Source organism: Nyctibius grandis, chromosome 10 (genome assembly GCF_013368605.1).
Source record: "Nyctibius grandis isolate bNycGra1 chromosome 10, bNycGra1.pri, whole genome shotgun sequence".
Taxonomy (NCBI): Eukaryota; Metazoa; Chordata; class Aves; order Nyctibiiformes; family Nyctibiidae; genus Nyctibius; species Nyctibius grandis.
The window spans coordinates 22,791,611-22,818,040 of NC_090667.1; the positions used below are offsets into that span (position 1 = coordinate 22,791,611).

Sequence of the window (26,430 nt, forward strand, 5' to 3'; positions counted from 1 at the left end):
TGTTATTTTTTCAACCTTTTGTGCACTCTCCAAAGGTATTTGCAAGAGGCAGCAACAGGTAAATGGGGACTCTAATGCTTCAGATTTGCTACAACGTACCAAATCTGTACAGATCTGTACCAGATCTGTTCCCGATCTGTATTTTAGAGTCAGGTAAAGACAAGGTCAGTTATGCCTGCATTAGAGCTGCAAAATTGGAACCAAATTCAGTGTCTATTATCATCAGCAGGAGGCTTTCCTCCAGCTGAGCTTAGCAGCATTTGATTCAGTTCAATATTTGAATTTGAAAACCTTCACAGAGTTTGGTTTTCAGCTCCTTTTCCATGCACAGCAAATCTTTACTTGCCTTAATACCTACCAACAAGATCCTAGCAGTTTGTATTAGGCTCCCCTCAATGTGTGCTTAAACAAGGCTAGCATCCAAATGCTTTCCTTACTAGCTTAACACCTCCAGCTAAGCAGCATTTGCTCTGATGGGCTCCTCCTCTGAGGCTTGATTCACCTGAGAGCTGAGGTAGGGAGGAATTGTGGTCATGGAATTTCGCTAATCATTTCCATGCCAAAAAGGGAATTGTATGCATCGTCATGCTGAGCCTTTCTCATTGTAGAGTCTCACTGAGCATTCCTTAGGACTATTTGGAAACAAGAATAAGTTTCAGAATTCAAACATTTACTTATTTTATTGTTCTTTGCCAGGAGCATTATCCTCTTCTGTGCAGTATTCTCCACTACTCCTTAGTGGCTTATAAAAGAGGTGCCACTCTAAGGACAGGACACTATTCCCCTAGATTTATCAAGAAAATTTTTAAGGGCTAATCAATTTTTTTAACTGATAAAGCTATTTAATTCATAACTTATCACATAGGCTTTCTGACTCTACAGCATCCTTTGGTAGAATCAGAGTACAGTATGCAAGACAATTTGCTACCAGGTTATGTACAGTCTACAGAGTGCAGTGCAACACAGAAACAGATACTCAAGGCAGTTTTAACTGGGAACCGATAATATTAAAGCTCCCCACAGACTAATCTGATCTGTTCAAAAGACAGCGTTGTGCTGCCAAAGATGGACTGCTGCTGGTTATCAAGCCAGCTTTTAAAATTAGCCCAGGTGTTGCTGTATACCACTGCAGAATATGCATTCATCCAGAGGAAAAGTCTTCACATGAAGAATGAAAGAGCATCTTGTTTAACCAGAGGAACAAATGGTACCAGTTAGGGAATGCATGCGGCACGTCAGGGTCAAACAATAGCTTTTCTGATTGCCTCAATATTTCGAGGGGGGCAGTGGACAAAATGCCCCAGAACTATTCTAGAAGCATAATTGCTGTTTATTTCTTAGTGCATTTTTATTGTAATTTTCTAAATTGAGTAACTGTAGGGCATGGTGACTTCAGAAAGAACCGAAATAATCAGGTACAAAACAGATACAGCAGTCAGTGACTTTTTGCAAAAAATCACAACCATTACCAGTTAATGAAGACATTCAGCTGCCAATCCATGGGATCAGCCTCCAAACATTTTTCCTGTATAGTTATTAGAAAAGTAATATTTTGTGACCTATTGGAGCATCATTTCAAATGTTTGAGAGCTACCTCGTTTTCAAGCATTTATGAAACCATCATTGGATAGTTTAAGCAACTTAAACTCCTTTAATCCTGTCATTATCAGAGACAGTCCTGAAGGTACAAAGTATTTCCATTTTATTTACACCCTCCACAGCCATTTCAGATAAATCCAATTTCATGTTCACTTTACAACAAGGGCAAAGCTAAGTTCTCAGGAAATAGAAAATGAGAAGGAAAAATCAGAGGGGAGTAAAGTTTAATTTTCAAGCTTAGAAAAATAGTATTCTGAAAAACAAGAAATCAAGAATTTCAATCTCCCAGTCTACAGCAATGCTAACACTGAAATATTGCTAACAAAGGAATCTGAAGATATTAGACTCTACCAGCACTGCTTTGCCATGTTCCCAGATGCAGTAGTTGAGAAATACTCCTGCAACACAATATTCTTTTTCCTCCCTGGTGACTGACGTCTCAGGCCTCTTCCCAAAGAACTGAATACACAAATCGGCAAAAAAAAAATAAATCTCAAATTTAAATCAATTCACATCTGCAACCGAGTGGAGGCATCTCACATTAATGAGGCTATCCATCATCTACAATGTCTAGATCATGCAAGACTTCAAATTTGCAGGAAAAAAAGCAACTTGCTGTGTCAGATAATTCAAGCTGCTTTGTGCTCCGTCACTCACAACTCCAGATCATCCTGTCCCACTGCCTTCTTCATTCAGATTTATGAAACCATTCGGAGTGCAAGTGGAGACATATGGAATTACAGTTAAGACCATGACGATTGTCTTTATTTAATGTTCCCTGGGTAGAGCAGCTGAACACCTGAGTTCATGCTCTGCTCCTACATAAAATGGGGGTAACCTTTAGGAGGCTAAGGCAGGGTGCAGTAAAGAGGGCAGAGGGTTGTAGGTCATCTGGGGGAGACTCTTGTGCCAAGTGACCCGCCAGCAGCGCACGGATCTGTACTTGCAATTGTACCTTAACCCAGAACTATAGATGGGGTCATTAAAACACACACACTGTGGTCGCAGCCTCCTGGGAGTCCTGGCAGGTGTGCAAAGGGCAGCAATTGCTGCTTCCATGCCTGGACTGGAACGGATGCTGGGGAGGGTCCTTCATTAAGCCACACTCACCTATCTCGTCACAAACAGAGTGGGTGACTTCAACACCAGGCTTAGTTCTCTGCATAAAGCCCAATTATATGTCCTCTGTGCAGGGGGAGATGGATTTCTCACTGGGAGTTTTGAACATTTCTGTCATTTTCACATTCATCACACAAGAGGATTTAATCCCAGAACTCAGTCTCCCCCCTCCACCCCTTACAAATACACCCTTTCAACACGTTAGGCTTTTTACATTATGCGCTTTCCCTAGGAGATATTTCAGATGCCACTGAAGCCACCTCTGTGTTCCCAAACCTATTAATGCTTGAGAGCTTTCCATAGCACGCTTGGATGATTCTGCAATCAAACATACTTTCAAGGGCACTCTGTAAGCAGTGGTTCTAATGGACTTTAAATTTAAAATGAAGCTCCATTAGTAAAATAAATATATAAATGAAATACATGCTCTTTGTTAAGAAATCAGGATAAAGAAGACAAGCCTTTGATGCAAGAAGGCAAAGCAGGGTAGGTGAGGTGATTAGCATGTCTTCAGAATTTCAATGAGGTACAGTTCTGTGCCTTGCTATACCCACACACTGCTTGTAGCTGGCTAAAGGCAAAACATACTGCTTTGGCTGAGGTCAACTGCCTCCCCCTTACCCCATGCTCATCGTTTCAGTCACATCAGTTCTAATAACAGAACACCCTTCCAGCACTTGAGGGGGAACATCTGTAATGGCAGTGAAGTGGTAAAGAGTCACTGGTAATAGTTATTTCAGCGGGTGCAAAGGAAATAAATGCCTTAGATATGTCTATATCATAGAATGGTTTGGGTTGGAAGGGACCTTTAAAGATCATCTAGTTCCAACCCCCCTGCCATGGGCAGGGGCACCTCTCCTCTAGACCAGGTTGCTCAAAGCCTCATCTAACCTGGCCTTAAACACAGCCAATTGCAGAGCAATTGCACCTCTAAGTCTCACCCACACCAAGCTCTTATGTAGCTAAATCTGCCAGGCAGCTGAGTCCGACATGGACAATTTTATCCCCCCCAGGACAGCCACCCAGATCCAACTCTAGTTTGTCATTGCATAGACAGGATGGCTGACCAAAAGGACACCTACATGGCGGTTCGTGGTCCAGATATATAGGACTGAAAACAGCTTAAGTACCCCCTTGAGAAGGGCAGGGTGATGGTGACACCTGAGTATCAGACTTCATACCACTTAATTTGGTTCCTCCACTAACAGACAGCTGAAATTAGACACGAGCTATAGTCTCCCAGCCAGGGCAGTATATTAGGGTGCAACAAGAGCAGAGCTGCTCCCAAAGGGAAGGTGACCCAGGTAATGAGCTTACCATCAGGACACAGCTCCCCAGAACCAGGCAATTGCAGAAGGTCCCACCAGCACTTGTCAGGTGAAGGCAAGGTGATAAGAAAGGGCTGATCTCCCAGGCCTGTGTTTAAATGATGCTCCTGGACCTATGGGCAGAAGGTGTGGGTGGAGGCCCCAGGTGATGCTGGTCAGGATGATCAAGACCTATTAGTGCCCTCAGGGCACTGACACTGTAATTCTTTATCGTATAATTAAGTCCTCAGATCACAATACTGAGCAACATGTATTCTTACTAGTGCCTCTCTGAATTTTTATCAAAGGAATGTAGGAAATGAGTGGAAAAAAAGGAGTAATTCTCCAACAAACAAGTGAAATCCAAGCTTTGCCTCCCATAAAATAATTCACTATTAAATTGATCTCTGGAATGCACAATGGATTTAATAGCGCTAATCTCTTATGTAACATTTCCCTTCATTACTCTCTAACAGCATTCAAGCTCAGAGTCTCAGCACTTATGCTGCGCTCTCACTCCCTGCAAAGCACGGCTGCATAGCTAGTTTTGGGAGAAATAAGGGAGCAATAAAGCTAGCTCTGGCAGGCACTTGCGAAGATGAAACTGAGCAGCACTGTCATTCTTTACTAATGCAGAGCAAAGCAGATGAGGTAATGCAGCTTGTAGGAGACACAAGGGCAAAAGATTGATTAGAAGCAGGGCTGAAAAAACAGATGATTGTGTTCCTAAACATGGTCAACGCTTTGGTTCCACCTCCTTCTTTTCTCCTGTAACGCCTTGTTCTCATTTCCTTTGATAATCCTTAAGTGAGTAGAAAGCATTTCTGATCTCATCTATCAGACCGAATTTTTTGTTCTTCCCTGCACACAGGCACTACGGAGGCTGTTGCAAAGGTATAACAGAGCAGAATCAGGCCCATAAGCTGCTACTTGTCAGAAGTCCAAAGCATATTTATAAATAGACATGTTTATTTTAGAAGAAGGTGCTATTCAAATGCCCAGTTAATACTCAAGCTAAAATGTCTCCTTCCAGCCCCTCCTACACATGCTTTTCTTTCCAGAGAGACCCCAAAGTACATATTCAAATAAGTATTTTATGATCAAGACATTCAGTATTCAATTGAACCTCATTTAACTGCTTAAAACTTTTAAAAGAAGCTCTCGGCAAGAACTCAGGGGAAAAAAAACAAGTTGTAAGAGGTGGGATGCCAGGCTAAGGAGGATAAACAAAAATTCTTTGATTCCTAAATCTTCACTAATAGGATTTCTCGTTTAAGTCCTTCTATATGTTCTTATTTATAAAGCAGGAATTATATAACATAAAAGCAACACATGATTAAAGCTGTCATGGTGATACAACATCTTTTACCAGCGACCTGTATTTCAGAGACAGTAGATATACTGAATGTGTTTTAACATAAGCTAATGAATATGGCATTCAAATGGATTCATTTGGATAAATTTTCCTAATTTGTACATTGGCTGTAGTAAGTTTTCAGAGACTTAGCTGGAAAGGGTATTTTTTTAAGCAAGAGATAAAAATGCATGACCTTAAATAGAGCCCTCCCATCTGGTCTTCTTCCAAAAGTGTCTCAATTGTCTCTGTCATTAAGAACACAATACTGCTCTTTCTTGGGCTTTCCAACGAATATAGTTATGTTCCTGGGAAAATATGGGGAGAAAGAGCTAAGACCAGTCAAATGGGATGAATAGGAGAAAGGATTTTGAGCCTTAGAAATGTTGTTCATTTACTTATGAGGATTATGTACACTGTATAAATAGCATAAGATTCTCTAGGAACATTACACAACAGACAATTATATTGCAGGATTGCTGTTTAAGACACATGGTACAGATTCCTGAACAATGCTATGACTCAGACCAAAAACTCTAATCTATTTCTCATTTTCCTTCCATCAGAGTGACTCTAGAATAATTCCATTTAAGTCATTAGGGTTTTACACGCTGGAGCTGGCAATTAGGCTGAGAAGAGTTTTTGGACAGTGACTACGTACTCTCTGTTCTGTGCCAACAGGACTTTTCAGAAATTAACACTTCAAAGGCTAAGCATCACATTCTGGTCTGGGTTAGAACAAAATGAGTCTGACATGACACAAATGAGATCAGCAGACTACTTACTACAGATTTACACCTACATGGATGAGCGCAAATATTAGGCTTGTATGTCAAAGAGCCAGCTACTACATCTTATTCAAAGCTAGTGCTCCATGTATGCTTTTTGCTTCATATTTATGATACAAATTGCATTCATACATCAGAGACATTAGAGAGGATCAACTTTCTCTGCAGTGATTTTTTCATTTATGCTCTAGAGTCCCACCTAATCCTGAATGTGCTGACACCTGTATGAGCTGTACAGGAAGACAGAGATCCCACCTGAAAGAGCTGACAAACTCACTTTATTTAGGGACTTTGTTTTCAAGAGTTGCTTGAAAGAAGTCTCTTCTCTCTGCAACACTACTTTATACACCCAGCTAGAGCTATGTATTTCTTTATTTCATGTTTTTTATTTCTGGGAAGCGGGGCTTGGTCCTTGCGGCATACAGAAGATATCTTGCATTTCCACCTTGCCTCCCTCCCTCTCCATCCTCTGCCCCCAGCAGCCCGCAGTGGATCTTCTTAGATGGGTGCAGACTGCAGGAAGCCCATGGAGACAGTGCATCACATAAGAAACAAGTATGGTATGAAAAGAGGGTGATGCTTGTGGTAATCCAAGCATTGTCATCGATCATGCTTCTGGATTGCCCCTTCACTGAGTGTCCCCTGACTGGGGCTGCGTGGGAACCTGTTAGATGTTCAAGTTCTGTGCACACACACTTCACCATGGGGAACCCCCATTTGGAGTGAGAAGGGACATAAATGGCAATGGTAGAGACTCCGCAAGAGTGTCTCTCTCATCTGTAGCACAAAAGCTTAGTCATTATGCTTGAGCATAGACATCTCTGAGATCACTACATGAGGACAACCTATGAGCTGTGATCCTCTTCAGAATGTATCTTTTGGAACAAATCGCCATGGACAGCATCTTTCTAGACTCCCACAGTGCCCAACATTCCTTGTGAAACAGGGTGATGTCCAAGGGATCCACAGCTTTGAACAGCCTGTAGTGGTTTTACCATCCTCATGACAGTTGTTATTCTTTGGTCTGTCACTACCAACCTCCATTGTTTCCATTCCCATTCTCTCCTGAATGTCATCTGCATGATCAAGTACCACATCAGCCAGATTAGGAGCGCTTTCATGGCCTTCCTTTCAATGCCATGAATTGCCTGTTCACCCCGCCGGGGTTACCACCACAATTGTTTCCAAAGGAAAACTGTACCCACCTCACAGCTCAACAGCCTGAGAACTCACAAGGTAACAAGAACTTGTCACCACGAATAAACCGTGGAATGTAGCTTTGCTGTGTGAGGTTTTAATTACAGTTGGCAAGTGTGAGTTTACAGCTGGAGATGAGACCATGTGTGATATCAGCAGAATAACATGCCAATATCAGTGACTGTATCACTGTTTCCAAACAGAATTCATTTGGAAATTACTTCATCATTTTGAGAGGTCTTGGAAAATGCTTTAGTCTCCTCTACAGAGTTTTCAGACTGGGATGGTTAACATTTGCCAACCACATTGTTTTCTCAATTTTAACAGATAAATCTTCATTTCCAGCCATACAGTTAAAGGTGGGTTTAAACCAGCATATTCAAAGGTAGAATTTGTTGACAAATCATTTATGGCTCAATGTCAGGTTTGTCTTTCAATTAAAAAATGAGTTCTAATATTATTTGATTTCCTAAGGAAACAAGACTCACACAGTTACCCTCACTACACGTGTGTTTACATTGTTTTGTCTGCCTCTCATAGCTTTTGCGCCTGTTGGCCAGTGTCAGCCAAATTTTACAGATTTGTGGACGTTAAAGTCCTCACAATATTTGTGAAAACAGGCAATCAGGAGTTTGCAAAAACAGCCCAGACCTTGGTCAAGATGACTTCCCTGCCATCAATATACGTGCTACCTGATGGTAACTCATTCGTGTCTACAGTTGCTGGAGTTACACCCTGAGTGGATGGCGCATCAGAACAGACATGGGCTCGGTAAAAATAGCACAATCTTTCTCAAAAATCCACTCCCTGGAGCAGGGTGTGAGCTTAGTTACCTTTGGTATAAATTACAAGCAAGTTTGTTCATTACAATGAAATTAACGCAGATTTACACTGTCAGAACTGAGAACAAACACTGCCTTTACATATGTTTAGTTACATTTAGTAGCAAGAGTGAAGGGTCCAGTGCAGCAAACTTAATCACAGGATTAAGTGCGTTGGTTCCCTTAGGACTGCTCGAATAAGGACTGCTCATGGGAAGGTGCGTGAACCAACAAAGTGATGGAGACAGAACAAGCCTGTTCTGGCCCACGCGCTGATCTGATTGTTAACAAAGATTTTCTCACAAAAAAAATTATTGGTACTGGCTGGCATGTAAGAAAGAATTCAAGTCAAGGTTCAGCTCCATGAATACTGCAGCACTGGCAGATATACATAATAAAACGATGCTTTTTATTTTTTTTACATTAGCAAAATTCTTGTGAAGGTCTGTGAGACCATGAACTTTCCTCAATGCCATTTAAACAGGCACTTTTCAGATTTAATACTGTGCTTTGTGTTCAATCTGTACATTTCATTACTGTAATCCCTCAGATATGCTTTTTGCTTTGTTAGACTGAGGGAATAAAATGGATGCAGTTTTCCTTATTAGCCACTCCTTTTCCTTGTCTCAGTGTCAGGCTTGCTGTGAAGACGACTGTCAATTTGTTTTATCATCACATGCATCCCAAGGTGGCTCTTTTTTCTTTTTTTTCTCTGACTCTTGTGTCATCACAGCATTTGTGGTCTTGATGTCAGAATGCTTCTTACTGGAACATATGAATACAGCCTTTCTCTTCCCAACTATTACAGCTGTTTCTGCTGCCCCCATTACAGCATCAGTGTCAGTATAAATAATTATATATATTTAACCTTTCACAAAGGATGGAGTTTCCACATTTTTGAACCACCTTTCAGCCTGGACAGCCAACACTCTCCTTATTTAACAGCATACTGATCTCCTCTATCACTAACCTTTGACAATAATGAAATTATTCTCTATTTGCAAAACTCTCTTTTCCATACGTGCTTCTTTCACCCTTTCTCCTGGTTGTGCCTATGGGCCTGTCTCAAGCCACTTAAGAGAAAGAAGTTTCTCTAAAAGAAAATAAATGCAGTGTTAAAGACATTTCCTCCTTCTACTTCAAAGACAGCTTTCTTAGACACGCCCTCTGCAAAATGCTTTCTGTATTACATGCCAGGAACAAACTTTCCTTTATCCATGGCATATAACAACCCAGACAAAGCCAGAACACCCCTTATACAGGAGGTGTATTAATTTGATAAGACCATATTTATTGTGTTTACTTTGATTGATAAACTTGGATGCAGGAGTAGTTTGAAGCAGAAGGGATTGAAAGGTCCTGAGGTACTGATGTGGTTGCTACCTTCTTCATGTCTGATCCTGCCCACAGGACCCTGGGAGCATGGAAGGGCATGAATAACCCCCAGCTTACCTGTGGATTAATTGACTGTATGAAACTTTTTCACCACTTTTTCAATTACTTTCCAGTTATACACCTATCTATAATCCTTCTCTACTTCATTTGGTCACCTTTCTGGCTCCTGTTCTCCTTTCAAGATGCCCCTTCAACTTTTTTCCCATATTATTCCCAATGTACCCAATGCCTTTCTCCTCTGTCTGCCTTTTATATCTTTTTCTCTTCAGAAAAATCCCTTGCTTGCCACCTTCTGAGGTGTTTCCTAGTGTTCAGAAACAGGTGATGTTCTTTCTGTTGTGTTGGACAGCCATGAAGGATGGTCTTTGGGAAAAGAGTCATGTTATGGATGAATTGCAGAACTGGGGATATGGACTGGGATCGTTTTGGGACAAAAGATTTTGGGGTAGGAGATTACTGAACTCTTTCACACGAGTCTTAGAACTTTTGGTCAAAATACTGTTTTTAAACAAAAAATTAAAAAGATTCCATCAAAAAATGATGAACTGAAAGATATAGATTTTCCAAAAATGCACTTCAATGAGGTGGGTGGAAGAGAATGATCCATTGAATTTTATTAGAATCCACAAATAATGCTGGTTTTTACAGGGAGATCCAAATTCTCTTTTTCCCTGTGCCATTCCTTCATGACGCCGGGTATGATCCTTAGCTTTTCACTGCTCACCTGTAAAATGGTGCTAACAAGGCTTCTGTACCCACCTTTTAAAATTCATTATTTTTTTATAGCACACACCGATACTCCAAAGAAAAGTAGTTTAAAAAGTGAAGTGTCTTTATCACGTTAATCCAGAACACTAAACATTCACTTAATTTAATCTATACACGTTAAGGAAGGAAGAAGTGATGTGGGGAAAAAAAATCACTCTAGAAAAACACTATCCATTTAGTCCAACATACTTTGTCCTATGGTACACAGCAAAGGGTGAGATATTTCACTTTGCAGAGGCAAATTGCTGGAAAGAAGAAAAAGTCATGGTGTTATCTGTTAAAAATCTGTTTCCTCTTACCCAAGACATAAATCTCGCTGTTGACTACGGCTGTGCTGAAGCGGTATTTGGAGTACTTCATTGGCGCACCTTCTGTCCATTTGTCTTGGCCCGGGTCGTACCGAAACGTTCTGTTACTTAATCGATCCGGCTCATCGTCAGGCAGATCCATCTGTATGAAATATGACAGCCGTATAATAATACAACATTTGGAGACCTCTGCACATGCCTGCATGCAATTAATCACAGCAGACAGCTGAGCAGATAAATAACATAAACACATCAATTATAGCTGCGAAGTGATTCATACTCACTAGGGTTTAACAGCACCCAGGACGGGTGGCTGGGAGTGCACTGGAGAAGGCAAATGAATAAGAGGGCATCTATATTCTGCAGCAATAAAGCTGAGGCTTTGGGTAATAACAATATGTCCATGGGCCTGGCTCTGGCAGAACGTATCTCTTCCACAAGGCTGCTGTAAAGTCCTAATAATAATAGAGGGGAAACCATTCTATCTGACATTTTTGCCTCCTGTTAAAGATTGAAATCTATTCCCACTGTTACTCAGACCGTGCTGTGAGTCTCAGTGAGGTACTTAGCTGGCCTTTCTCAGGCCTGTATATATACATAACTTTTTCTCGAGTCATTTGCACGTTTATTTAGTCAGCCTAACCAGAGTAATGTTGTTCAACTGCTGTAACTTCTCCTTCAATAGTTTTCATAATAAGCTCCTAACCCCCCGCTATATCTTTGCTGCCATAATACTCTTTTTATACTCACTCCTACTCCTCTTGTTCTCTCTAATCTTCTTCCCTTTCTCTGCCTGTCTAGTGGGATGGAGGGAACTCAGATTATGTTTTCTGGGTATGACAGCCTTGAATATAAGCAGTAGGCTGTGGGGGGTGGATCCTGAAATATTTCTGGATGAAAGGTTTCATGTAGAGAGAGTGAGAAGGAGAGAACTACTTTGCTTACTTGTGATGTTGTTATATGTGTTCTTGCTTTGCTTGTTATTTTTCTTTCCCAAAGGACCTTTCCAACACTTACGTAAGGGACAAGACAGTAGGAGGTAAACTAGAAAGTGAATATATAACCCCTTGAGTAAATATGTAGCCCCTCAGTTACCCTGTAAGTGCTCAGGGGCATGCTCTTTCTTTGTCATAAGTGTGAAACACTGATTTATTTGCTGAAAGAGGGGTAAGCTATGTATTTTCAACACAGAGTAGGAATGTACTGAGGAGCAGGCACCATTTGACATACTGTAAATTCACATCCTACCTCATTTTTGTGGTAACATTCACCTCCGAGTGCACAGTGTGCTCTTTATGCATAGAAAACGTAACATCCAGTGGCCCTTCTCTCTGTCTCAAGGGTCTGAAACCTTCCTCTCGGTCTCACCAAACATCTTCTTCCATTTTAAGAGCCCCCAGTTACCAAGGCTGGAGTTGCTTGGGTTTTTAACTCTGCCAGCACCAGTGAGGCCAGGCCACATCAGTGCTGAGGCGGAGCAATGCTGCTGTGAGTCCAGCCCTTGCCCTCCTAAACTGTCATTTTATGTTCTGGCTTGACTTCATCTTGTCTTGTTTCAATTGCAAAGCCTAAGTGGGAAGGGAACAGGTATTTATCTCTGTCCTGTAATGGACACATGCATTTACAGCACTCTATCAATGCTGTGTTGTTAGCATTTGTTCAGGATTGACAGAACATTGAGTGCTGCTTGAGCACAGGGACAACTCCTGGCTTGACGAACTCATTTGCTTTCACAGTGCAGCTCTGGTAGCCCCACGTATACAATCACCACATCTGACAGGTGGGTGTGGGAGATATATGGTACCAGAAGAACTCAGCACTCTGCAGTGCTGGTCTTAAAGCACTTTTTTGAGAGCTTTAGCTAATTTGTTCTGATCTGTTCAGGTGTGCCCTCATTTTACAAAGCTATGGTTTTTAATCAATTACTGTTAATCTGCTCATCTCATCCTATTTATATATAAACTCAGACTCCCATGTATTGTTACTGGTAGTACTGGTTGGCAGGTATCCACTTCAGATGTTTTCGAGGTGCCTGTATTTTTTTTAAACTTTCTTGGCTCAATATTCCTGACTTGTGTTTCTAAGCCACTTTTCCCCCTTACAATCTGTTCTGAAGAACTATTAAGAAACACAAAGCTGGTTGTCTGACTTCAACATCTGTCTTTGTGATATAACATATCTTTAGTTCAGGTTTTTTTTACAGACAGATTGTTTCTACATTAAGTATGTTTTCATATTTTAATTCTTCAAACAGCGAGGTATCCTTGCTCAGTTGTTTTGAGTATCAGAAATACTCCCTGATCTTTCTGTTGTCTCCTTTGGGGACTCCTGCACTCAAAATATCCAAAGAGGTGGAAATCTTGTTTGCTGAATGCATCTCACTTTTAAATACTTTAAATAGCTATTTATTTCAAGAGAACACAAACCAATGATGCTGTCAGCAATAAGGATCACAGATGTTCTACTTCATTGTCAGGTAAATGTGGGGCTTTATCTTGAATGCTCAAATTTAAACTGCATGGAGCAGTAAATAAGAATGGGTTATGCTGTTAGAAAAGATCTTTCACACTGGGAGCAACTGGAGAGAGCAAGCACAGTCCTGATGTCCATCTTCCTTGTAGCATAGTTCTGTATATTACCTGCACTACTGAATATGGTATCTGTGGCCCTGCTGAAAATTCCCATTAAAGCTTTACGTGGCCAAGCAATGCATCTGAAACAAATAAATGAATTGATTAAAAGAATCCATTTTCCAGAGAATGCTTTGATTTTTCATTGAAAACATAGTTTAACGAAAATCAAATAAATGATCTTTGGTTAACCAATAAAGTTGCTTGAGAAATTGAGGTAAACTTTACATTTCAGATATAAATCTGTCCCTGAAATTTACCTGTGTACACACTTTTTGAAGACAGGGCTTAATTAAGGGCCTCTGTATGATTTAAATGCCATTATTTACTGATACCTAGAAAAATTAAATGGACAGTATATAAGGAAAGGAAATGCTGAAGTTAATCCATTTTTCACAGCCTGTGATGACAAAAAAAGTGACAAATAAGTACTAAATATCATCCTAGATATTTCAATTCAAGTTTTTTTGGAAAAAAAAATAAGGTGTTTAACACAGTAGCTATTTAAAATGGAACCCATGTTGACACAGAGATGTATTTTAAACTCTTGCTCACTGTGCACATCTCTATGAAAGAACTGCCCTTCCTGAAGTTGGTATTTACAGTGAGGATGGCATAAGATGGATGTTATTCCTCTTCACCCTGTTTGGTTTTCCTACAAAAGATGTTTAATCAGAGGAAGGTGAGCAGTTTATTCTCCTGTTATTGCTGATGTACTTTTCCTATGCAAGAAGCACCACAGAATTACACATCATATAAACCAAGTGTAGCTCTGCTTGTTAGTAAGGAAACAAGACAAAACAACTGGCACATTTCTTAACCTGTGGTGTCCAGCCACCCAGCACGTAGAGCTTATTCTTCACCGTCACCACCACATGGCAGGCTAATGGTACTGGAAGAGGCGCTGTGCTTCTCCAGGTGCCTTGCTCCATGGAATACTTCTCCACACAGTTTGTCACCAGATACTGATTTTTCACTTTCATTTGCCCTCCTATTACATAGAGATCATTATGGATAGTGCCCAATGCATAGAGCTCACGGAGCCGAGTGGTGCACAGGCTGTGCCAAAACTGGTTTCCTTGCTGGCGGTATCTGTAGGAAAATCCAAAGTTGTAAATGCCCTGGTTCACTGAGGTCCCTTCAGCTTGCTGTGAAACACTACCCCCCTCATCGTCAGTGTTTATTCAGACAATGGTGCAATGACAAGAGGAGCTTTCTCCTTCACCGAGAAGTTATAAAATTGAGCCAAATTTTTGCAAGATCAAGCATTTTTAATATGAGGGATCCTAAATTTAGGCATCCTTTCAAAGATATTTGACCCTAATCAAGGTAAGAAATACCTTATTTCTGCATGTGCTGTTCAATCACAGTTTCCACTGAAGTTAGCAGGAAGAGTAAGAGCTCAGCACTGCTGAAAATAAGGCCACTTCATCTACCTCAGTATGGATTAATTTCCTTAAATTTAGGCATCTGTATTTGAAAATGCTGACACCATTTTAAAATTTTGTCTTTAATCCGGATAATGTCTGGTTTTCTTTAAAATGGGTGTGTCTGAAAAAGACATGAGTAAAACAGAATGAGGGTTTAAAATCTATCAATCATTATCCTTTAATCTCTGAAGTATTATCATCATCATCAACAGAGAAGAGCGTTATCTCTCTCTTACTGGACTACTTGGGTCATTCACTTGACTCATGTCTCCCTGATAATAACCTAGCAAAGAGCATCCTAGGAAAATGTTGAGATTTGAGTAAGGAGAATATGAAATCCGCATACATTGATGTAGGATCTAAGCAAGCTCATTCACACAGAGATGCCACTACAGTAAATCCTCCTCCTTTCAGGAGAAAAGGCATCAGGATTTTGGTTGTATGTATATAATTCATTGTGCCATAAAGATCAATTGTGACAAATTGATTAGAGTAATCAAAATCTCTGGGAAAAATTTCAAGTAAAGAACGCTTTGTCTAATGATCGTCTTTTGTCCCAGAAACATTATTTGGATTTAAAATTTTTAAATAATTAGGGATTTTTCTGACAGAGGGTACACACCTATAAATTTCGATGTTCCTGGTCTTTTGTCTAGACATTTTGACAGCACTTGCCTCTCCTGCCACAATAATATCATTATTCTCAGTGACAACACCAGTGCAAACACATCCTAAACCCTCTCCATACTTTGGAGAGGAAATGAAGTAAGTCTTTTGTGTCGCAGGAGCATAACAAAAACTGGCATCTGCATAGCTACCATGTCTTGACCTAATGCCGAGAGAATTGTTGCCGATGCATAGTAAGAGATCAGTAGTCTCCATGCCATATCGCAGGCTGAGAGAAGGGTGGCTGGATAGCTTGATGGTTTTCAGTGCTTCCTCAAACAGATCATTGCATTCTGAATTGCACAGGATCATTGTGTTCCTTTTCTGGGCTTCCACGAGAAAGGAAGGGCTGACAAGTACCAGTCTCACTTGCTTCAGGAGCTCAATAAGGTGCTCTACACGTGACTTTCTGCTGTGTTTGACCCATCTAATGACGAGGTCCAGAATGCTTTCCTCCCTGGAAACATTCAGATCATCTGATTTTATAAGAGTCCACAGCTGCTGGAATTCAATCTCTAATATTTCTTCCTGTAAGCTCACCTCAGCAAAATGCTGATATAAGTATTTCCTCGCTTGATCAGATAAATCTTCTGCCCCAATGTGATTTGCAAAGTAGTAGATGCCCACACAGTTGGTAGCATCCATATGGTCCATCATGTACTTCTGACACATGCTGAAAACATCTTCCATCTGCATGAAATACGCAGCAAGCGCAACAGTCTGCACATTCTGATTAGTGAGGTGCAAATCTGCACTGTACATGTAATTGAGTATTACGGACACGCTCTCTGCAGAGATGTCATACAGCACCACTTCTCTCTGCGTGCATTCAACCAAGCCACAGGTAAACATGGCTTTGAAATAGGGACTGAAGGCAGCCAGCACCACCTTATGGCAGGGGAATTTCTCACCTTCTGCAACTAGCACAACATCAGTTATTTCTGTTGATTCTTTCATTCTCTTTACTTGTTCCAATAAAGTCAAGCTATGGCGCTGCTTTCTTTTCTCCTCAGCCTTATGATCCATGGTTGATCTCCAAACTTCCTGGTTTTAAATCTCCTCAGAATTCAAGCTCTTCATCAGGAATGTTTCTAGAGGTAAAAGCATAACATTGTCCAATAAGGACAAATTATTGGGCAAATTAATATTGCTGTTAATATCTTAAGCTAGTCATTCTATAGGGTGTGATAGAAATCAGTAATACATAAAAAGTATGTAAAATTATGGTGAGGTCTCAGGCTCAACGTCTCCAAGACACAAAAAAATAAAATCAACACATCACATGATCTTCAATATTCAATAACCCCCCACAAGTTTTGTGATTATTTAAAGAAAATTATGGACTTCCCTTCAAAACAGTCTTTCCCAGCTGCCTTTTCCCGCCCTTCCCTGATCCTGGTCCAAGGCCTATTAAGAGCGAGGGAAAGATTTCCACTGACTTTAATAAACTCTAGTTTATTAGTCCCTTGGCTATTCAAGTTTTGTCTCTCACATGCACCTGAAGGACATTAGTCCTTACTTAGATGCTGAAAGTACCTTATATTTTCAACAGCCCCTTAGGTTAGACAAGCTAGAATGGAGTAGTGCCTTTTCAGTGCTCATAGCTCCTCTCAAACTAGGAGTTATGCCTAAGTAGATGCTTCAGAGAAGGGTTTTACAAGACTAAAAAAAAAATGGAAAAACATTAGACTTGCTCCTCTCATTGGTTTTTACACCTCTGCAAAGCGGGTGGGAAGTAAAGCCACTGGTACAACCCAGTTGACAGGCATTTTACAGAGCTGTAAGTGTACATGTGGATGTTTAATACTCTGCCTTACCACCAGAATTGGCTACCAGTTTGCAGAACGGTTTTGATTCAGAAGCCCTATCCTTACAACCTCGCAAAGCCATTAGGAAGCTGCTGCCTCGTTACTCTACCACTGGATTTGTCTCTGCCCTGTCATGCCCCACTTTACCAGTAGCTCTCTCCCCAGGCTTCAAGCTGGGAGAGTCAAGACAACGTTGTGGGCAGAGACAGCTTCCACCCCTCAGGAATGGTGGTGGAACTGGCAGGAAGCAAATAAGTCTAATTGCCAGATTCTTTACTCTTTCACACCAAAGTGTAGGTCACTGGTTTTTACAGAGTTGCTACTGGTTTGCTTTGGAATAAATAAAGAACTAGTAAATAGTGGCCAGCTTTCAAGCTATCCTCCCGCTTCTCAGCAGGATGTTTAAGTGCTGCAGATTCACAGAGTTTTGGTTCTACTTACTGTAACCTCAAATGGGATTTTTAATTAAATTGTAATTATTCACGTACTCCCTCTAGTTTTATTTATGGGGAAAACAGAAGGAACATTTGGGGGAGCCTTTACTGAACCTCTCAGGCTTTCAGATCAGCAAACTGCAGAATGTGAGGTACAGCGGTAGAGCTGTCAATGGGAAAATGATGTTTACCCATCACTTGAGGGATACCAGTCCTTCACACAGGTTTTGTCTCTAATGTGGTACTGGGAGAGTTCTGTTGTGGAAATGCATTAAGGACTCACATCATGACTCACCAATACACAGACAAGTTCTAAAATGGTATAACCATGTTTGAAACACATTGTAAACATGCTACAAATTGCTTAATGGGACTATTCAAACGAGTAACATTCCTCATCAGCTTAAATATTTGCAGGATCAGGGTCTTGTATGACAGATTGAACTGGTTTTCTCAAATCCTGGAAGCACAAAGAGTAGTCTTAGTTTCATTAAAGAAATACGCATCAACATAAAAAACAAGTATATGAAATTTTTTTAAATCCACCTAAAGGCATTTTCACAAATGGTCTAGATTTCTCTGTAGATCTAAACAGATGGATTTTTAAAAAATATTATAGTTATTTCCCAGGTGAAAAGGAAATCTACAGCTATATTATCAGTCTCAGACCTACTCTTTTAGCTGTTCAGTTGTTTTTGGAAGGAGTCATCATTCTGTTTTAGCAAATGACATCGAGTCCTCACTTTGAGTGCTAAATTAAAAGCCAGGCATGCTTGAAGACTAGCATTTCCTTGATTTTATCAATTCTTTCCATATTCCAAATCTGGAACTAGAAGCAACACATCTGAGAAATGAATCTGGGTTATTACCAGATTTTTAAAATGGATTTGGAAGACAAAACATTAACTTCATAGTCTGAGTGTGGGCCAAGCTCTGAGCATTTCTTATGGTATTTTTAAAAATCAACCAAAGGCAGTAAGTTCAGTACAAAAAATAAAGTGATGGTATTTCCAAATCTAGTTGGGGTTTTTTTTGCTGGCTACTTTGTAATTAAATACTGCATTTGAGAAAATGGAGGTCTTAATCCTGCATTGACTGCCTCTGGAGCAATCTTTACAGTCAGTAGAAGCCTTTTTTGGGACAGAAATTGTTCTCTTTTTTAATCCTATATGATAATTAGATGGCCAGTTTATTGTTTTCCCTTCGTGCTATTTTATCACCTTGTCATATTTGATCTTCACCGCATTTGATAAAGGAACCACACCATATCTCAAAGATCATGCATTCTAAGCACACATTTCTTAAGCAGTGGAGCAGTAGTGTCTTTAACCAGGTTGTTCACTCTCCAACTTGATGAAAGTGTTAATAACTACCAACAAGACCCCAATCCTGTTTAGAAATCTGACTAACCAGGGTTTTTCCTCCAAAATGATCAATTTTTTTTCCTTTCTCTTTTGTGATGTCAGAGCTTCACACATCCTCCAGCTTTTCCATAATGGACAAAATGTGCATTTGTAATGTGAAGAACAAGTGAGATGATTAATCATCATCATCCTTCGCAGACTTTTGTACAGATCAGGAAGGAGGAGTGTGTGGAACTGAGTTATGATTTCACTTCCTTTGCTGGTCACCTTTAAATTTTCTTTCACTGTTAATTTAGCTTTCTTAAGAGCAACACTGTCTTTGATTACACTGTTCAGCAGATTTGTGAGTTTTATCTGTTCATTTAACAGTGATTAGGATATCTGGCACAACATGCTCACAGCCATTTTCTCCTCTCTTTCATCATTAAAATGTTAGCAATAGGATTCTTAAAGCACAACGTAGCTCATACCATTTATGTACCACTTTAGGCACAAATTATCTGATGGATAAATCCTACATCCACCACCCAGGTGATGGAAGGCACTGCCCATCCACATCCAGTGCGGGGTGGTCTCCTCTGCCACCCACAAAGCTGGTGGGTGGGCTCTGGGCACCCTCCCCAGGAGCAGAGCTATGTACAGCCCTCTCCTGGAGCTGGTCCATACCCAGCCGTCACCTCATCCCTGGGCTGAGCTGTGCAAGGAGTCTCCACCTTGCAGTCAGGATTGCCTGCAACCCTCCAACCTCTTCTTCACCCACCTCACTGAGCTCTGCAGAGTGACACTGCTTCCCCAGCCAGAGCTATAGGCAGGGCTTGGTTACCTTATGCTTTCAAGGAGACAGTATTTGCCTTCCTCATAAGAATGCACCTTCGTCATCTCCTTGCTTTGATAGCTCCCCAAGCTCCTGACTGAACTGTGCTCAATAAAATCATGCTGTCAACTTGTATGCAATTCTACTTTCTCCATCCTACAGCTGAGGAAACTGAAGCTAAAAGGTTAAAAAGAAAACAGTATTAAAACCCAGGGGTGAAATCCTTTCATTAACTTCAGAAATTCATCCCTGTGCATTAGCTACAAACTTGTCACTCCCTTCCTGGCTTTTAGCAGTGTTCAGGTGAGGTTATTGGAAGGATATTAATATTCTCCTTTCTATCACTGGAAAGACTATTAAAGGGTAATAATGAAATGGTGCTGCTTTGCTTTCCCCTCTGGGTTACAGAGGAAAAAGATGGTACATTGATATTAAAAGAAAGGATAAATGTGATACAAATATAATTTGCAGTGAGACACTATACTGAGATTTTGCCAGAGGCTGGGTTGTCGTTATAAAACCTCCAGTGCAAGGCTCAAATCCTTTGTAATGTCACCAGGAGCTGAAATCAGACTTACTGCCTAATTCAGAGTTTTTGGATATCTTTTTCTTCTATTGTGAAAAATGGATTCAGGTGCAAAACTTCATTTGAAGTTACTTTATTTCAGAGCCGTGCTGTTAATTTTCCTCCAGTTCTGGCTGCTACTTTTATTTTTATATCAGCTGTTTTGTTAGTCTAATTTCACTTTTTTTTTTTTTGCCTTTATGTCATGAACCTTATGAAAAGTCATATATAATTTTATGCAGGAGCTACAGCACACGTTTTGCAAGGCAGTAGGGTGCTGCATGAACAGTTCAAAACATAAATAAGCACACTGCTGTGAGCTCAGCTCTACAGCTTTTATGAGGCTATCAAACTATAAATAAATGCTGTCCTCAATTCTTAGTTACACTGCAGCCTCTTTGCCCTAGCACAAAGGGACTGTAAACCAGATGGAAGTATCTCACCAGGAATTTCCCTTAACCTCTGGAAAAAAAAAAGCTACCTTGTAATTAGAGATGTTATTTTGTCTGTAGTTTTGTCTGGGACATCCATTTTTCTTGTCTTCTCCCCCAGTCCCAAGGAATCTGCTCTTTCCCATGCCGTGGTGGGAGGGTGGGATCTGCGGGACCTGGCCCAGAAGAGGTCACAGCACCCAGCATGGGGCAGGGGGCTGCAGCACAGGGGGCACCTCCTGCATCCTCCTCCTCTTCCTCCTCGGCTTTTTTTTTAAATTTTCTGCCTTAATGAGGCTGCCCTGTCTTCAGCCTGCCCCCCTTCAGGTGCTGAAAGGATCAGAGTTCAGTCACATCAAAGAACAGGTGCCTCTGCCTATGAATTATTTGTGCTTCCTTTGTTAGCACTAAGCTGAGAAGCAAATCTGTTAATTGTATGCATTATGACATTTGGCTGACAGCCACAGCGAGGCAGAAACCACTACCCAGATGATGATGATAATGTTATAATCTCAGGGTTTAATTATGAGGGCTGTGCTGGCATTTAAGATCACGATTTTAAACCATGCAAAAGATCCCACAGTGCTTGAGAAGGGCAAATAATAATGCTAATCTTGATGTAAGGAAAAGATATACTAAGAATAAGATATAGAAAGGAAGCTTCCAGTGAATTATAGAGGTTCCTATATCTATAGGATAACAGGAACTATTATCCTAATTCTGATACCTGGAAAGATGCGAGAAGAAATTATTACATGACTGAATTGTAAGAATTTAGAGGGCAATAAGGTGATAAAAGCAGCTATAGCACCCATTCATGAAGAACAAATTGTGTCAATCCAATCTAATTTTCTTCATTTTTTCAGGGATAATAGGAGATAAATTAGATACTTTGTCTTGAGTGAAGTTACTGATATGGTCTTACATGATATCGTTAGAAACAAATTGTGATGAAATCAACTGATTAAATCAGCATAACTTAGATGCCCAACTGGTTGAAAAAAGCAGATTCAAAGAATAGTTATTGGTGGTCAGACTGGGAAACATTTCTATTCTGTGGCTAGAGATCTGTGCTGAAAAGGTCACTCAGTTTCAGGGAACACTTACTTTCTTGCTTTGACTTAGATATTATTTCTTGAATTAATGTCATCCATTCTGTCCAGATAAAATATACAAACTTGTGACAGAGCACTGAAGTTGGAGAACATCCAATTCTTTTTAGGAAATTTATGTCTATACAGTTTGAGAGGGCACAGAGGTAAGTGTCTCTAATAAATGGTTCTCTGTGACAATGAGACATTTAGCATTTGGATATGTCTCATATCACCATAACTACTAGCAGCCAGGGTACCTTCTCTGAAGCTTTCCATATTCTGTCAGTTGCTAGTTACTTCGAGATTTATGATTTTCAGATTTTGAAAGACATCTTTGAAAGATGGCCAAGTCCTACTTAAGCTCACAGTGCAATTTAAGAACTGAAGTGTCTGCATTACTTTTAAAGGTAAAACTTCAGCCTTAAGTTGCTTAGGCTGTTTTAAAAGGTTTGCCAGATGATGTGATCTCCTTCCCATGACAGTGAGAGAAGGAACTCTCCTTGCTCAGCCCTATCAATCTCCCAGGATCCGCCCCACCGCAGGTACATTTCACATGATCTGAACTCATTTATTGCTGGAAGGGAAGGAGGAATTTTGATGTTTTGAAACTGTGAATGCTACAGATCAAATTATGTCATTGGCCTATATAAAATAAAGTATGACATTCCTTCTGAGAGAGATTTTAACTGTTTTTTTTCTCTCAGTCCCTGTGGCACCTTGTTTATTTTCACATGCCATCTGATACTGAGGAGCCTGAGTCAAGGCAGTCTGAGGTCTCATGATATCCAAGCACGGGCCAGCTCCTGCTGGGACGTGGGCTGGTAGGCATGCTCATGGGAGCTTCCTTAGCCGGTTACGGTCTGCAAGTGGTGTCAAAGAAGGCTCTCAGTGCAGAAAGACAGGCTGCTGACCTACAAGCTGCTACTATAGACGTAGATAGTTGTGGCAGTGTTGTGTTCCCCTGTGTGCATCCCTGCTGCTGTAAGCATCCCACTGCCAGCAGAGACTGCAATCACCTCCGCTCAGACTGCTACCGATGCTGCCTGTCCTTTCTGCAGTAGCTTATTTGTTTTCTTTCTCATTTCTTTGCTCTTAATTTAAAATAAAAATAAAAATGGACTTAACAAGGTTCTTTGGGCTAGGAGAACCTTGACACCCAGCAGTGAGATTTTAAGCAGAAACTGTGGGAGCACATTTGACTATCAGAGCCCTGAAGATGCTTTGATCAGTGTTCAAAGCCTTTGGGTTGTTTATGATTCTGGAAAGATTTGACAGTTTGAGCTCCGTTTACTGCCAAGACAGAGGCCTAGATGTGGGATTGGATTAATATTGATCCTATCTCAGCAAATACCAAGCATTTTTTTTTCTTTAAACTGTTATAGATTCATGAAAAAAATCAAAGCAGCTGAAAATGAAAGACCCTGTGGGCCATCTTTTCAAATATGCCTTCACCTGACCTTAGTCTTACTCTGATTCAAAGCTCAGTGAAGTCAGTCAAAAGAATTCCACCATTTAAGTAGAAAATGGAGGTGGCTCTGTTCACAAACAAATGCCTATAAACAAATCCCAGTCTGAGCCAATTATGTGCATTAATTGCATGAGAAGAATAGAAGCTAAATATATACATACAGACCCCGTTTCTTTTACAGTTCACATGTGCAGATCATTTTTCTTACATATCAAAACTAATTGAAATGGCAAAGTACTCATTCACAGAAGGAGGATGCACAAGTTTTTTACATATCCAATGACAGATGCCAGCACAAGGAAAATGTATTTCTAAAATGTATTTCAGTAGCTCTTTAAGCAGCCTGGCAAAGGTCTTAGAGGTTTCTCTGTTTGCATTTGTCTAAATATACTGGTGAGTATAGGAAAGGCTTACTTTCTGGAACAATTATATCATACAGTGTAAATTGGACTGTATCACAATTAAAAGAAACATAATTTAATAACTTGGAGCAAACTAGGCTCTATTTGCATTTTTAAAACAGGAAATATTGTGAGCTCTAATTGATAATATTTACATAAAACTCCAAAGTATGTATCCATTTGGCCAGCAAATGCTAGTATGTAAAAGCTTTAATATCCCTGTCACTCAGCAGTGACATTAAAATAAATTGGAAGTTGTAAACCCTTATAACTTGACGTCAGCATTCCCTTAGTTACTGTTTGAATCCAGCTTTGCCCATAAATTTCTCTAGTTTCAATTTCAATCACTACCAAGCAAATATCTGGGTATGTCCATACCCACAGAAAAGAAAATTCAGAGCAACCCACAGCGACACCACCGCACCAGCTCCAAAATAGCCCATGCACTCACACACGTATTCAATACCTACTAAATCTGCAGTCCCCACCGAACTCTCAGAATGTTCTGCCTTTTGTTGGTAAGGATCAGGCCCAGGCACATAAAGATACCTTGATGGGAGAAGCAAGACTTTCTCGGAGCTTCCTTATTGGAAGCAAGTCTTGCTGTTTGCAGGCTTGTGGTGTATGCAAAGCCCCCCCCATGCACAGACCTCAGACACTGAAATTTCTGCATCCGCAGGCTGATCCTATTTCCACACTGCTGGCAAACCCCATATAGCTGCAAACAGACCCCAGGTTTGGTATTGTTTGGGGGTTCCCATCCTAACTTTGTAATTAATCTCTTACATTTTCTTTATGAACTGGACGGCACGAGCTGTAAGAAACTGAGAGGGCTTCAATCTTGGCACTGACAATGGGTCCTACAGCCTCCCCACCATATAGCCGCCTTGCAGCTGACCCCGCATTCCCATGTATAGGCCCCCTCTCCAGCATCTTTAAGGGTTCCCCAAGACATATATTCTAGTACCCCTGCCCACAGATTTCCCACACGTCCAGCAACCCAAAGCAGCCCAGCCTTGGCATTTCCATGTCGCTCATCCGTCTCAGCACCAAACGCCCTTCTCATTCCTGCTCTGAGTGGGGAAAGGATTGAAATGTACCTTTCCGACGCCGGGAGCAGCAGGTGTCTGTGAGAGCACGTAGGAGAGGGAAACAGAGATCTCATACAGCCGCACAGAGCTCCTGGTGAGCAGCAAGGTGCCAGGGCTATAAATAGCCCGTGCTGGGCTCCTGGCTGGGACGAGGAGCTGCTTTAATGTCACACGCAGGGGCACATTAGGACACAGCCGACTGGCAGCGGTGCTGCTCTCCTTCCCCCTGCCAGGCCTGGTGCTAAAAACCAGCGGGCTCCTCTGTGGGATGGCACCTAAAGAGTTATGTCCCCCCCACCACAGACCTTACCACCGGCACATCTTTGTGTCGCGTTGTTTCTGGGCCACTGGAGCAGCTCCAGTGTAGACAAGGACCAGGCTGACTCCCACCCACCACTGAGGTCTGGGTACCAAACCAGAGGAGATGATGCTGCTGCTAGTTGACCTGTCTGAGTCACTCTCAAAACCAAGGCCATGGCCACCCCAGCTGAGAGGAATTTCCCCAAACTGTTCCTCCTGCCCTTGCTAGATCACTAAGAGCTGAAGTTGTGCATAAAATAAGCATTCCTGACCGAATATAAGTGTTATCTCTGTATTTTAATCAGATATAAGGCCTATCTTCTTGTTTGTGTTGATGTAAATCAGAAACAGACCCACTAAATTGGTCCAGAATAGTGGGGCCACACTGATTTACATCAGCTGCAGATCTTGTGCTCTGGAAATTAAAGGGGAATAGACAGGGCCATAACACACTTTTTATATCTCCATACATTTAAGCAAAGATGGAAAAAAGATTAAGCAACATTTAGGGTTATAAAATTGATTAATGTTGAGCCTATACTTTTAGTTGAGAAAGGCATTAAGGGGTTTTCAGAATGTTCTATTTTAAATGACATTAATTTATTTATCCACTGTACTAATTGGTTGATTGATCATAATAGCTTCTGAGAAAAATGAAAATGAAATGTATTTCCTTATCTAGATTTTTAGACTGATGGTTTTATTATAGAGTTTTTCTAAAAGCCATAGAGGGAATATTCAGGAATGTTCAACTGTTAATAGCAGTTTGTTGGTTTTAGGGGGAAAATTAACATGTACATCATTTTAAAAAGCATATTTCATATCATTTGTGAACAAAATTAGGAAAAAAAAAATCAAAGTGATTAAAGTTTACTCATGTCAGAAAATTCGATAGATCAGATTACAAAGATATATATTGTCTGAACTCCCAGATTGTTCTTATTAAAAGTTCAGCTTTATCTTAGAAATAAAAATATCTGATCTGATACTATAGCTTTCACAGAAGCCAAAATGGAATAGTAAACTGATGAAATGCCACAGCTGTGATAAAAAAGGACCATATCCCCTAAATTGCGTTGTTATGTGGAACAATTTACAGTATCATGATGGTTAACGTGGAGTGTTTATGTAATGAATTGTATTTATATGAAACCACTCCACTACCATAATAATAATCATGTTTCCTTTCTGGGTGCACTTCTTCAGCTAATTTCTATAATGAGCCTCTTTCACAAAAACACTAACTAATGCTTTTAAGGCAAATTCCTTTTTATAACT

At 40.6% G+C, this 26,430-nt stretch overlaps 1 protein-coding gene across 1 annotated transcript in view; it reads right to left on the reverse strand.

Annotated features, from left to right (window-relative positions):
• The window catches only part of KBTBD12 (kelch repeat and BTB domain containing 12), a 40,297-nt gene extending 15,368 nt beyond the window's left edge, over positions 1-24,929 (reverse strand). Inside the window, exons 1-4 of the mRNA XM_068408861.1 lie at positions 24,862-24,929; positions 15,339-16,473; positions 14,108-14,378; positions 10,648-10,798 (exon numbers count right to left, since the gene is read on the reverse strand). Coding sequence (XP_068264962.1) covers positions 10,648-10,798; positions 14,108-14,378; positions 15,339-16,408 — 1,492 coding nt within the window. The 5' untranslated portion in view covers positions 16,409-16,473; positions 24,862-24,929. The remainder of the gene's footprint in view (positions 1-10,647; positions 10,799-14,107; positions 14,379-15,338; positions 16,474-24,861) is intronic.
• Between the last annotated feature and the right edge of the window lie 1,501 nt (positions 24,930-26,430).